Here is a 13,387-nt window from a genome sequence, read left to right as displayed (position 1 = left end):
TATTGAGTAATAACACATTAATCATTAGCACAAGCATCAACCATCAACACAAGAACACCAAATTTATGTGGAAATCCCAAACAGGGAAAAACCACGGAGAGAATCTAACTCACAATATGAATAACAATGTTTACAACATTTTAGGCTTACTGCCAAGGAGCACCAACACTTGAAGGACTTGCAGAACTAAGGCACACAACATTGGGCAAGATACAAAGAGGTCTTGCTCGGTTGAAAACCACTTCTTCAGGACAAGATACAATCTGTTGTTGAAGGACTGACTGTCAATCAGCAATGAATGAAATAGCTGAATTGAAATTGAGAAGTATTCTCCTGAACATGAAATTGTCTTTGAACAACTAGATCAAGTGACCAACATCATGGCAAACATCTCTGATAATCTTCACTGTCACAACATAGTGTCTTGCAAAATATATCACCTTCAAAGCTCTTCTCAAACAGACTTTCACATCACCACAAATTCAAATCTGCTTGCAAATCTTTCGCATACAGTTCTTACACAATTCATTTCTCATTCACTCCACAATTCATCCATCCACACATCTTAAATGTGAGATACAACATCAAAAACCTAATTAAGGGTCGGCCAAAATAGAATAAGCAATATTATGTAAAATAAGCCACCCGGACCTAAAATACTTAAATCAGTCCACTCCAGGAGAAAGAAGGAACCAAAATATATCACACTACATCTTTCCACAATTGATCCAATAATCCGCACAAGCTAACACATACTCCAAAGGCGCTACCAAACGTAACGTGTAGACATAATAATCAGTCGGTCACATAACCACTTTTGATGCAAAATACTCCATGTGGATCTGCTCACGCCAAGGTGAGACCCAGATTAACATCTCAACACATGTTCCAACACATATCCGGACCAAAAGAATATGATCCACTAAGCCACAATACAATTAGCAACATATCCGAAGGGCATCAAAAGCTTTTCGGACCACCCTGATTACAAGATGACACAACCAACACCAAAAACACTAACTACAACATAAAACATAATTTGCAACAACCAAAAGCATATCCGAAACAACGTCCATTTGGATAACCAGGTTTGAAATAGATGACAACTATACAAGCTCATGCTATCAACAAACTCCAACAATCTCGAACAGTTTGCTGAAGGGCAAAATAAATGTGTGGTATCAGAATGCTCACACATTAGATGTGGACAATGTTGCTGGTCCATTCACCCTAGGCTATGTGTAGTTGTCAAGCATGTTTTGTCTTCGTTGTGATGAGGGAGGTGGTGTGAAAGAAGTAGCAATGGTTTTGTTTGATGGCCACCTTTCTTTTGGATTAGGTTTTTTTTTTTCGATGCAGTAAAAGGGTCTCTTTTGGAATTAGAGTCTTTTGAAGGAAGGAGTGCAAAATGCTGCTGTTGCTAGTAATCATGGTGGATTTTGAGAATCAAGATGGTAGGGTTTTTCCGTTAAATCTAAAGGTTAGTAGGTAAAAGTTAATGAGAAATTTCCATTGTTGGAATTGGGGATCGAGGTAGTGGAGGAAGCGAAACATTTTGCAAGGATGGGATTGATTTGTTGGTTTAATAAATTAATAATCATTGGCGTGGTTTGCTAGATTTGCATAAAAGGGTGAACAATACTTTTAAATCATCTATAACAAATTCTGTTGTTATTTTAACTTGTGCTCAAGGCTTTTTCATTATTGAATGTGAAAAGCGGATAGATAGATTGTTTATCCTTGCCGGGGGCCTGTGGGTCTAGGGTAGAGCTTGGCTCTTAGTTAAGCTGTGGTACCCAGATTTTAATTTGCTGACATAAAGTTTCTACCAACTCAACCACAAATACAAATTTGATAAACTGCAACAACAACAAAGATAAGCAAATTGATAGCACCATAGTTTTAAAACTCGTGGACTCGCCACGGACTCGCGAGTCCATGGGAGCCACGAGTCGACTCGCCAAGACTCGCCGAGGCGAGTCCTGGCGAGTCCATCTGAAAGACTCGCGAGTCTTTTGCAAGGACTCGTGCGAGTCTTTTGCATGGACTCGCGAGTCTTTCAGATGGACTCGTGCGACCCAGAGAAAATGTCATGCAAGCTTTAAAATTGAGTTTAACATGTGAAAAAATTAGGTCTCTCCGTCAGGATTCATATATGGAATATAACATTTAAGTATAAGTGACATTTCCTTTTATCTTTCTTCTTTCTTATACTTTAAGTTATATTCCATATATACTGTCAGGATGTTTGAGAGTGGTTTCGGACCTCCAGGAGTTATAATGCAAAATCTAGTTTTTGGAGGATTCTTCAATTTTCCAGACTTAGTCAGATTTCAGGATCAGGAAGACATTCCAGACTTAGCCAAATTTCAGGGCATTTGAAGATCAAGATGACATTCCAGACTTTGCCAAATTTCAGGGCATTTGAAGATCAAGATGACATTCCAGACTTTAAGTTATATTCCATATATACTGTCAGGATGTTTGAGAGTGGTTTCGAACCTCCAGGAGTTATAAGGCAAAATCTAGTTTTTGGAGGATTCTTCAATTTTCCAGACTTAGTCAAATTTTAGGATCTTTCGGCGATGCCCCTTGACCCCAACTTGGGGGCGTTGCCCCGAAACCCCCGTCGAAAAATATGGGGGGAAATTGCGCCGATGGAAGTAGGGAAAATTTAACCTCCGAGTCTGATTAGGCTCCATATAAAAGCATAATTAGCATTGAAGAAATCTTGGTATTATACATTTTAGAGTTGAAAGTTTGAAACTATGAGTATGTGACATGTGTAATGTTTCAATTATGGCTCTTATGTTCTCTAAATGCATTAATTTCTTTATGTTTTTTTGTAAAACTACGGTTTTTTTTTTTGCCGAGTCCTTGCCGAGTCTTTCACGAGTCTTTCACGAGTCCGAGTCCGAGTCCAAATTTTTGGTTTGCCGAGTCCGTGGCGAGTCCGAGTTTTTCAACTATGGATAGCACAACACAACACCAAGATTTTGATGTGGAAAACTCGGTTAAGGGAAAAACCAAGATGGGAACCTACCCACAAGAAGATGATACTTTGCAGTAGTATGTGAAAATAGTTACAATGGGGAATGCACCAACATTCAGGCACACTGCCTAGAACTCACTTGCTTAGAAATACAATAACCCGGAAGGCTACAATCCTTAGGGAAGTCTCATTGACTTACAACAAGATTCAGATTACAATTTGGAAGGAATGAACTGCAATAATAGCATCTGCTAATGCTTGATGCCAGTTCTAGTTAAGCACATTTGTCTACTCTACAACACCAATCTCTGCTCAATACACCACACCGAAAGATGAATCCCTTGTTTGCACATACGCCACTTTCTGATAATGCAAACACAACCTTGATACCTAAGTTACATGACCATGCCACCTATTTATACAAATCATCAACCTTGACAACAAGGTCGGCTAAACCCTCAACTCACAATTACAAAATTACATCACACGATACAAAGATCGACCACCAGACCAATATAATGATATACATGATATAACATGGGCCTAATTCAAATCTCCAAATACGCAACACCACTTGGAATCACGCCAAGATCAACCGCAACACGCTACACCACCAGGAATACCGCATAACATGAAGAACATCATCGGTTCGGCAAAATCACCAAGAAATCGCACAACGATCAATGCGGATCATCAAAACAAACAGGACACGATTAGGAAACACCAACAGGCACGTTAGAATCATTAGCAACAGTTGTACCAACACCACTTATCAAATCTTCATCGATCAACATCTGAAACTCAAGAGCACTCAAACAACAACAACTGTCACGAAGAAAGATAACTTGTGGAGCACCAAATCACAAACCATCTGAAATGAAGATACACAAGACCATCCCAAACAATCTCTCAAAAACTCAGCTCAAGATCTGATCACACCGGAATATACCGGAGGAAATACTGAACTCTACATAGCACGGATCAGAAAAACAAACTACAAACCGGATCATATGATATGATCAATTAAGCTTTCCGGATCACTAAAACCAATACAGAAAGATATAATGATACTAGAAATATCCCATACATCAAACCATGATCCCAATAAACCAATTTGCAATCATCGGAGCAATAAATCAATGAATATGTTGACATCAATGATAACAAAATATCCTAGCAGCAACAATTCCAACAATCTCTCTCTTTGGCATTGATGACAACATATGAATGTGAAAAACAATCAATGTCCAACAGGCTCCCCCTAAGATCAAGCAGATTAAATAGTTTTTCACATGTTTCTCTCCCCTTTTGACTGAAATGCCAAAGATTCTCAAAACAGAAAACCAAACTTACCTTCCCTTTGATAAACAAATCATGATTCTCTCCTAAAACGTATAACCAATCCAACCTCAAACAGACTACTCCACCAGAGGAGCAGCATAAATTCATCAATCCAGACAAAAAGATAAGACTGTGAAGTCCACTAGATTGATACAACTCAATGCATCTAATTCTCATCAGGAGGGGTGGATACCCCTAACTTGTCTCTCAAGTAGACAAATGTTTCTGTAGGCAAAGGCTTAGTGAAAATATCAACAATCTGTTCCTTTGTAGACACATTCCAGCTTCACTTCCTCTTCACTGACTTTTTCTCTCAAGAAATGATATTTGATTGATACATGTTTAGTCTTTGAATGTTGCACTGGGTTCTTTGACATATTAATAGCACTAGAATTATCACAATATATGAGAGTAGGCTCATCATAGATAACTCTGATAGCCTTCAACATTTGCTTCATCCAAACTACCTAAGTGCAATTACTAGAAGCATCAATGTACTTAGCTTCAGTAGTAGATAAGGACACTGAATCTTGTTTCTTACTCGCCCAAGAAACCAATTTCTTACCTAAAAAGAATGCACTACTGGAGGTACTCTTCTGGTCATCAACATCACCAACCCAATCAACATCAGTGTAAGCACATAACATGAAATCATCATTCCTCAGATACCACAAACCATAATCCACAGTCCCTTTCAAGTATCTGAATATCCTTTTTACAACAGTGACATGACTCTCTTTCAAATCAGCTTGATATCTAGCAGCCATGCACACAACATGCATAATGTTCGGTCTAGTCTGAGTAAGATATAGTAGTCCACCAACCATTGATCTGTATAAAGATTGATTAGCTTTTAGAGATTCATCATTTTTAGATAATTTGCAGCTAGTCACCATAGGAGTTCCAACCGGTTTGGAGTCTTCTAACCCAAACTTATTCAATAATTCTTTCACATATTTAGTTTGAGATATAAAAATACCTTTTCCAGTCTGTGAAATCTGCAAACCTAAGAAAAATTTCATCTCTCCTATCATAAGCATCTTAAGTTCTTTCTGCATATCATTGACAAATTTCATATTCAAGTTATCATCTCCTCCAAAGATAATATCATCAACAAAGACTTCAACAATCAAGATGTTATAATTCTCAATCTTGAAATACAGATTACTGTTAGCAGTATCTTTATTAAACCCTAATTTCAGCAAGTACTTATCCAATCTAGCATACCAGGTTCTAGGGGCTTGTTTCAATCCATAAAGAGCTCTCTTCAGTTTGCATGCCATGTCTCCATCATCTGATAATGAAAATCCATTAGGTTGCTCAATGTAGACTTTTTCCTCAAGATCACAATTCAGAAAGGTTGACTTGACATCCATTTGATATACCTTGAAATCCTTATAGGCAGCATATGCAAGCAACAGTCTAACAACTTCGAGTCTAGCTACCTGAGCAAAAGTCTCCTCATAGTTAATTCGTTCTTTCTGTGAATATCCTTTGCATACCAATCTTGCTTTATTTCTGACAACTTCACCAACTTCATTCAATTTGATCTTGAATACCCATTTAGTGTCAATCACATTCTTGTCTTTAGGTCTAGGCACAAGTTTCCATGTGTTATTCTTTTCAATCTGATCTAATTCTTCTTCCATAGCCTTTATTCAATTTTCATCTTTGCAAGCTTCAACAACATCTTTAGGTTCAATTTTGGAAATCAAACATACCTCTTCAGCAGCTAGTCTTCTTCTAGTCATCACACCTTCATTTTTATCACCAATAATCTGATTTTCAGAGCGATTCAATCTTACATACCTCAGAGTCTTCTGATTATTTTGACTTTCAGGCTCCTGCACCTCTCCACCAATAGTAGCAACATCCGGATTAACTGTCTCTACTAGAGCATTCTGCCTCAATTCTTCAGTTGGAATAGGTGTCAGAACAATATGATAACCATCATCATATCCGCATGCTCTGATTTCTTTTCCACAATTCTCATTTACCTTCACATTTGCACTTTCTACTATCTTTCTCAGTCTCTTATTGTACCATTGGTAGGCTTTGCTCTTTGTTGAATATCCTAAGAAAATTCCTTCATCACTTCTTTCATCAAACTTTCCTATATCCTCATCTCTCTTGATATAACACTTGCTACCAAAAATTCTGAAATATCTCATGGTAGGAACATGACCAAACCATAGCTCATAAGGAGTTTTACCTGTATCACCTTTTATATGCACTCAGTTGAATGTGTAAACAACAGTGCTAACAACTTCTCTCCAATAGATCTTCGGAATATTCCCTTCAATCAGCATGTTCCTTGTAGCATCCAAGACAGTTTTGTTCTTCCTTTCAACAACATCATTCTGCTATGGGGTTCTAGGAGCAGATAATTGTCTTCTAATCCGATGCTTCTCACAAAATGAATCAAACTCACCAAAACAGAATTCTCCTCCTCTGTCAGATCTCAAACATTTGACCTTTAGTCCTGTCTCAGTCTCAACCTTTGCTTTGAATATCTTGAATTTATCTAATGCTTCTGATTTTTCCTTCAAAAAGACAACCCACATCATTCTAGAATAATCATCAATCATTAACATAAAGTATCTGTCACCCTGCACACTTCTAACGTTTGTGGGTCCACATAGGTCAATATGCACAAGATCTAGCAATCCATCAGATGTATACTGCTTACTCTTGAAGGAAATCCTTGTTTGCTTACCCATTTGACATTCCTTACATACCAGATTAGCAGGCTTAACAATTTTAGGTAGATCTGTAACAACTTCAATAGAACTGATCTTAATCATTGAATCAAAATTAACATGACACATTCTTCTATGCCACAACCAACTTTCATCAATTTGAGCAACCAAGCAACTTTTCTCACCAACATTCAAATGAAAGACATTACCTTCAGTCTTAGTTCCAGATGCAATCTCTATATGAGAGGCATTTAGGATCTTGCATTTTCCATTCTTGAATTGTAAATCATAACCTTTGCCAACCATTTGTCCAACACTTAAAATATTATGCTTCAAACCTTCAACATACAAGACATCATCAGTGTTATGCTTACCATCAAAGGAAATAGAACCTCTACCACGGATCACATAGAGTTTGTCATCTACAAATCTTACTATTGCACCATCATATCTTTCCATACTCACGAATTTGCTTTTATCACCACTCATATGATGTGAACAACCACTGTCAATCACCCATTCATCTTTCTCTTCTACTTTAGCAGCTAAAGCTTTCTCCTCAATAGTGTAGCTTGTGGAATCAACAGGTACTGGTCCATCTTCTTTGATAGTAATAAACACAACTTCATCTCCTTCTAATTCTTCATCTTGAACACCTTCATCAACAACATAATAACAATTCTTTTGATAATTATACTTCCGGTTAGGCTTGTAAGACTTATCATTTTTCTCATGCTTCTCATATCTATCATTCCTATCATGCTTATCAAATTTATCATGCCTATCATATTTAGACATTCTCTCAGGGCATCTAGGAGCAAAATGTCCTATCTTATTGCAAGAAAAACATTTCAGAGGCAATTTTCCATCATACTTACCAGCTCCCTTAGGCAATCTCTGGGCAATCAATGCTTCAAGCTCCTCCAATTCTCTTTCTTGCTCTTCCATTTCTTTTCTCTCTCTTTCATATATGGATATTCTGTATTCATCAGGATCATATTTATGCTTTCTGGATATTGATTCTCTAAATGCTGTCTCAGACTTTCCATGTGATTCACCAAATTCGCTCAGCTCAAATGCAGCAATCTTTCCAACCAACATATCTCGTTAGAGCAATCACACTCCTGATCTCATCTATAGCAGCTACCTTATGTTTGTAACCATCATCGAAGTTGGGGATGGTTGTTTTCCCTAGTTTGTGTTGTATTTCGAGGTTGGGCTGTGCTCTCCTTTTCCTATGATTTTTCCTTGCATCGGCTTCACAAAACTAGGAAAAAGAGATACTCCTTTTTATCTCAAGATCTAATTTTGCATATTCTGCAGCAAGTTCCCTTGTATTGGGGTTACTTGTTTCTTCACTATGCTGGATGGTTCATCTCTAAATAGCAAAGGTGGCTGTTTGCTCTTGGGTTAGACTCACGGTTGGTCCTCTTGTCACTTTCTGATTGACTAGGAGTATTTTCCCTTTCATTTCTTGGGTCTTACCTAAGATTACTTATGGTAGTTGTTACATTTTGTAGGGCTTGAGCAGTTTGTTCCATAAAGGCTCTAAATTCATGTTCCATGGCTTTTGTGGCTTTCTTCCTTTCCCCATCTATTGCCCTTAGAGCTCGTTGACTTAATTGCATCAAATATTTTCCTTAGGCTGGCAGGAACATGCTTTGATACCACTTGTAATGTTCCCTTGTGGAATCTCCCTAATTTAGGCCCAAAAATAACAATTGCGGCTTTTAGGTCTAAGAAGGTAATTTATTTTATACTATATACAAATTACATGATTGAAAGTAATCCTAGTTTAGGTCCTACAATAATTTTAATAATCATTAAGAAAGTAAGAAGTTATAATAACATCTAAACTTATAAGTATTTAACATTAAACCCCAATTTTTTATGATTCCATATATCAATGTAATGTCCAACAAATGGATACCTGATTTATGCCCTAAATAGAGAAGAATGAGATGCAGAAATACTTGGTATTTTGAATGAAGTTGTGTAGACAAGTTGGAAGATATAAAATTGTAAAATACATGATCATAACAAATCCTAAGAATCATATTCACATATTTGAGTAAAACATAGATTCAGGTTTAAAAGAACTTAGTGTAGAATAGACATAGGCTAGGATGACTAAGTGTGGTGTCCAAGAAACCCTCTATCGTAGCCTCAAGGGCGGCTTAAACCCCCTTGACCTCTGTGGCCCATGCCATCAATGAGGTGGCCTACCTAGCGAGGCGTCCTATCATCGTTTTCGTCCACTTGTCATGGCTATCCTATATCCCATGGTTTGCATATTCATTTAGCATGATAGAATGTTTGAGGGCTGTTACAGTAAGGTGCCTAGGAAGTCTACTCCTCATAGGCCCAAGGGCAGCACCTTTGTACCCCCTTGGCCTTGTTGAGACATGGCCCAGCTAGGACTTGAACCTAGGACCTTCCATATGTTGCTGGAGTGCTCTACCACTGAGCTACTAGCCCCTCTTGGACCAGTCCATCGTCGGTCCGGGTGTGGCTTATCTCCAACACCAACACCCCCCCTTAAGCCACACCTCTCATGTGCTTGGGGCTCCTAGCATGGACCTGGCTCTGATACCATGTTGAGACATGGCCCAGCTAGGACTTGAACCTAGGACCTTCCATATGCTGTTGGAGTGCTCTACCACTGAGCTACTAGCCCCTCTTGGACCAGTCCATCGTCGGTCCGGGTGTGGCTTATCTCCAACACCAACAGGCCTCATGGGATTCCCTGATCTTAAACCATGAGGTGGCGTGCCTGTAAGGTAACCCCAACACTATTTTCCTAACTGTAACTTGTCTCCTTCTATTATGTTCAGTAACACTTAGAATAAACCCACAATAATATAGATCTATTATAACAGATATGAACGTGATGTATTATCTAACATGGATCTCCAAAATTTCAATATTATTCAGCATAGTTGAACTACTCGCCAAAACCAAAAACTCGCTAAGCCAAAACAAAACTATCCTAAAATGTCTACTTCAGCTTCTAGACCCCCCATTAGAAAGGACCCTGCTTGGAAATATCATGAGGATTTTCCAGGGCAAAGAAAGGGGCAAACAAAATGTATGTTTTGCAAAACAATATTCCATGTAGGCTGAAATACCATATTGCTGGTGTGCGTGGACATGATGCCGAACCATGCCTAAAAGCAATCCCTGAGGCCGTACGTGAATGTTATGTAATGGTTGAGGAGATTGAAAGGAAAAAGAAATAAAAGGAGGATCGAGCCGCCATTGGGAGAGAGACAGTTTTAGGAAGAGGGACACGATTAGGTTGTGTTGGAGGCCCTTCTTCCGTACCTCCATATCGTCCCACTTAGTTTGCTACTGCTGGTGCTTCCGTTTCTGCTTCTGCTTCTATAAGTGGCAGTGCCACCGCCACTTCTCATGCTCCTAGCACTAGTAGTTGTAGTGGGAGTGCTACCATTGGACCTAGGATTCGTAAATCTAGGTTGGATTCCTTCTTTGTGCCTCACACTACTCCTGGGTCCCAACCGTCGCTTGAGGGCATGGGTTGGAATAAGGAGGTCCATGATGCTGCTAAAATGGCAGTTGGTAGGTTTTGGAGCTACAACTGTATTCCATTTTTTGTAGCCAGGTGAATGTTTTACTAACTTTTATGTTTGATAACTTTGATTGTTTTAATTTTTATACTTAACTTATCTCATTGAATTTTTATACTTAACTTATCTCATTGAATTTTTATACTTAACTTATCTCATTGAGTTTCTTTGCAACAGGTCTCCTTATTGGCAACAAATGGTTGATGCCATTACCATATGCGGGGCGGGGTTCAAAGCCCCTAGTGAGAGTGATTTGAGGGGACCCATTTTGTCTCAAATGGTGGATGATGTGAAGAAGGATTTAGATGAACAATGCCAGATATGGAGCACTAAAGGTTGCACCATCATGACTGATGGTTGGACGGATAGAAGAAATAGAACTCTCCTTAATTTTTTTGTTTCTTCCGTAGGTGATTGATTAATTTTAGTTTCATATAGTCTTTAATTTTTTATTTTTTATCTAATGGTTTATTGAATGATCATTGACCTAGCTTTATTTTTTTATTTTAGGGGGCACCGTTTTCATCAAGTCCATTGATGCCTTCGCCCGTTGCAAGAATGCCACCTACCTATGTGAGCAGATAGAGGAGGTGATTGAAGATGTGGGTGAGGAGAACGTGGTACATGTAGTGATCGACAATGCAGCAAATTATGTTGCTGCGGGTAAACTTTTGATTACAAACTAATTTTGTTTGCAAATTAATTACTATCTTGTAGTTTGTACCTCCATTAATTACAATTTACAATGCAACAAATTATGTTGCTGCAGGTAGACTATTGATGGAGAGGCACCCATCTATAGTTTGGACTCCATGTGCTGCTCATTGCATTGACCTCATGTTGGAGGATATTGGAAAAATCCCATGGGTCAAGAGATGTGTAGAAAGGGCAAGAAATGTCTGCAAATTTGTATATAATCATTCATGGGCGTTGGCTCTTATGAGACAATACACAGAGCAGAAGGAGTTAGCTCGTCCAGGAATCACAAGGTTTGCCACAAACTTCCTCACATTGCAGTCCATGCTTAGGTCTAAGTCTGCCTTGAGACGTATGATTGTTGGTGAGGAGTGGTCTTCCTCATCCTATGCTACCACCCCTGCATGGAAAGATATGGCAGACTGCATTTTTGATGAGCAAGGCTTTTGGGTCCCTTGTGATGAGATAGTGAAGGTAATTTTTTTTATAAATTCTACAATTTAACTTCATGTTTTATAACTTATTATATGTATTCTCTTATTTGCTCATTTTTCTAAATTACGCAATATTTTCAATTTTGCAGTTTGTTAAGCCCTTGGTGGTTTTGTTGTGAGTTGCGGATGGAGATAAGCCCGCAATGGGCTATATATATGAGGGCATGGATAGGGGGAATTAGGCCATCAGATTCGGCTATGGAGGAGATGAGAGCAAGTATGGTCCCATTTGGGAGATCATTGATAGGAGATGGCATCATCAGCTTCATAGGCCCATCCATGCAGCAGCCTATTATCTGAATCCGGCATTCCGTTTTATCCCTTCTTTCAAGGCTGATGTGGAGGTCCTTAATGGGCTATATGCAATCATGGAGAAGATGGGACCTGTTGGTACTTCTCAGATAGACTTTTTTTGAGAGCTACAGTTGTTCTTAGATGCACAAGGGGAGACCTTCTCTCGTCCTGTTGCCAAAGACGGTAGGACAACTATGATGCCAGGTAAAAATAAATTGTAAGGCTTAATTTTAGTTTTATTCAATACTATATTGTAACTTGTTAAATGAGTTCATGAGTGAGACTGATTTTATTTATTTTTCTCATTTCAAACTCAGATCATTGGTGGAACTTTTTTGGCCCAGAGACACCAAATATTCAGAATTTGGCCATTCGCATCTTGAGCCAACCATGCAGCGCATCAGGTTGTGAGCGCAATTGGAGTATGTTTGAGCACATACACTCCAAGAGGCGCAATAGATTATCTGTGGAGAAGATGAATGATCTCGTCTTTGTTCACTACAACCTCCGCTTGAGAATGAGAAAGAATGCAATAGTTGACATGTCTCCTATCATTCTAGATGAGGTTGATCTTGAAGCAAAGTGGGCCAATGATAATCAGACAACTCCTGGGACTCCTACAGTTGAATTTAGTGATGATGACATTGATTGGATCGACCAGGTAGATGTAGAGGCTGAGGCTATAGCCATGGCATAGAGCACGAGCAAAGACATGAAATACTGAGACTCAAAGTGACACAGCTGTTTTTGATGTTGGTGAGCATGGCATGGTGTCACGGGGAGCGACTATGGCTGCTGAATCATCTAGGACCTACTTTAAATGCCTTCGCAGGGGGCCAGGGTGAGAGGGTGCACGGCCCTCTGAGCCATAGGCTTGTACACTTGTAGTTGTATTTAGTATTTACTATTTACCTTTGGTATTTGTATGAAACATTTGATGATGATCATATGATGACATGGATTTTTTATTCCATGAGTTTTGTAATATTGTATACATTTGACAATATTTATATATCTATGTTTGTTATTTTCTTTAGCTACAATTTGCGTTTATGCTTATGTGATTGATGTATACTTGTGTATGTAATCAAATGAGCCGAGTTTAATGATGTTTTTGTGTCTTTAAGGTGTATTCAATAAAGGGTGTTTGAAACAAGTTTTAAATCTTTAAAAATCTCTAAATTTCTTGAGTTTTTCACTTTCTCGAGTCCAGTCGAGTCTGGAGCCGAGTTTGACGCCGAGTCCCGAGTCCGAGTCCGAGCCGAGTCTGAGTCCCGTTTCTTT

General features: G+C 38.7%; 2 protein-coding genes across 2 annotated transcripts in view; both read left to right on the top strand.

Annotated features, from left to right (window-relative positions):
* LOC131072634 (uncharacterized) overlaps positions 1 to 13,387 on the top strand; it is a 135,977-nt gene that overhangs the window by 46,991 nt on the left and 75,599 nt on the right. The gene's annotated exons all lie outside the window — the stretch shown is intronic.
* On the top strand, positions 10,098 to 13,058 carry LOC131072635 (uncharacterized). Its single transcript, XM_059212187.1, has 6 exons — positions 10,098 to 10,654; positions 10,797 to 11,029; positions 11,130 to 11,282; positions 11,389 to 11,789; positions 11,899 to 12,307; positions 12,421 to 13,058. Exons 1-5 carry the CDS (start codon positions 10,566 to 10,568, stop codon positions 11,926 to 11,928), a joined length of 906 nt encoding a protein of 301 aa, XP_059068170.1. The 5' UTR covers positions 10,098 to 10,565; the 3' UTR covers positions 11,929 to 12,307; positions 12,421 to 13,058.

This window comes from Cryptomeria japonica, chromosome 10, assembly GCF_030272615.1.
Source record: "Cryptomeria japonica chromosome 10, Sugi_1.0, whole genome shotgun sequence".
NCBI classification, from domain to species: Eukaryota; Viridiplantae; Streptophyta; class Pinopsida; order Cupressales; family Cupressaceae; genus Cryptomeria; species Cryptomeria japonica.
Note: the sequence above shows the minus strand (reverse complement) of the source record. Positions and strands in the feature narration are given on the sequence as shown.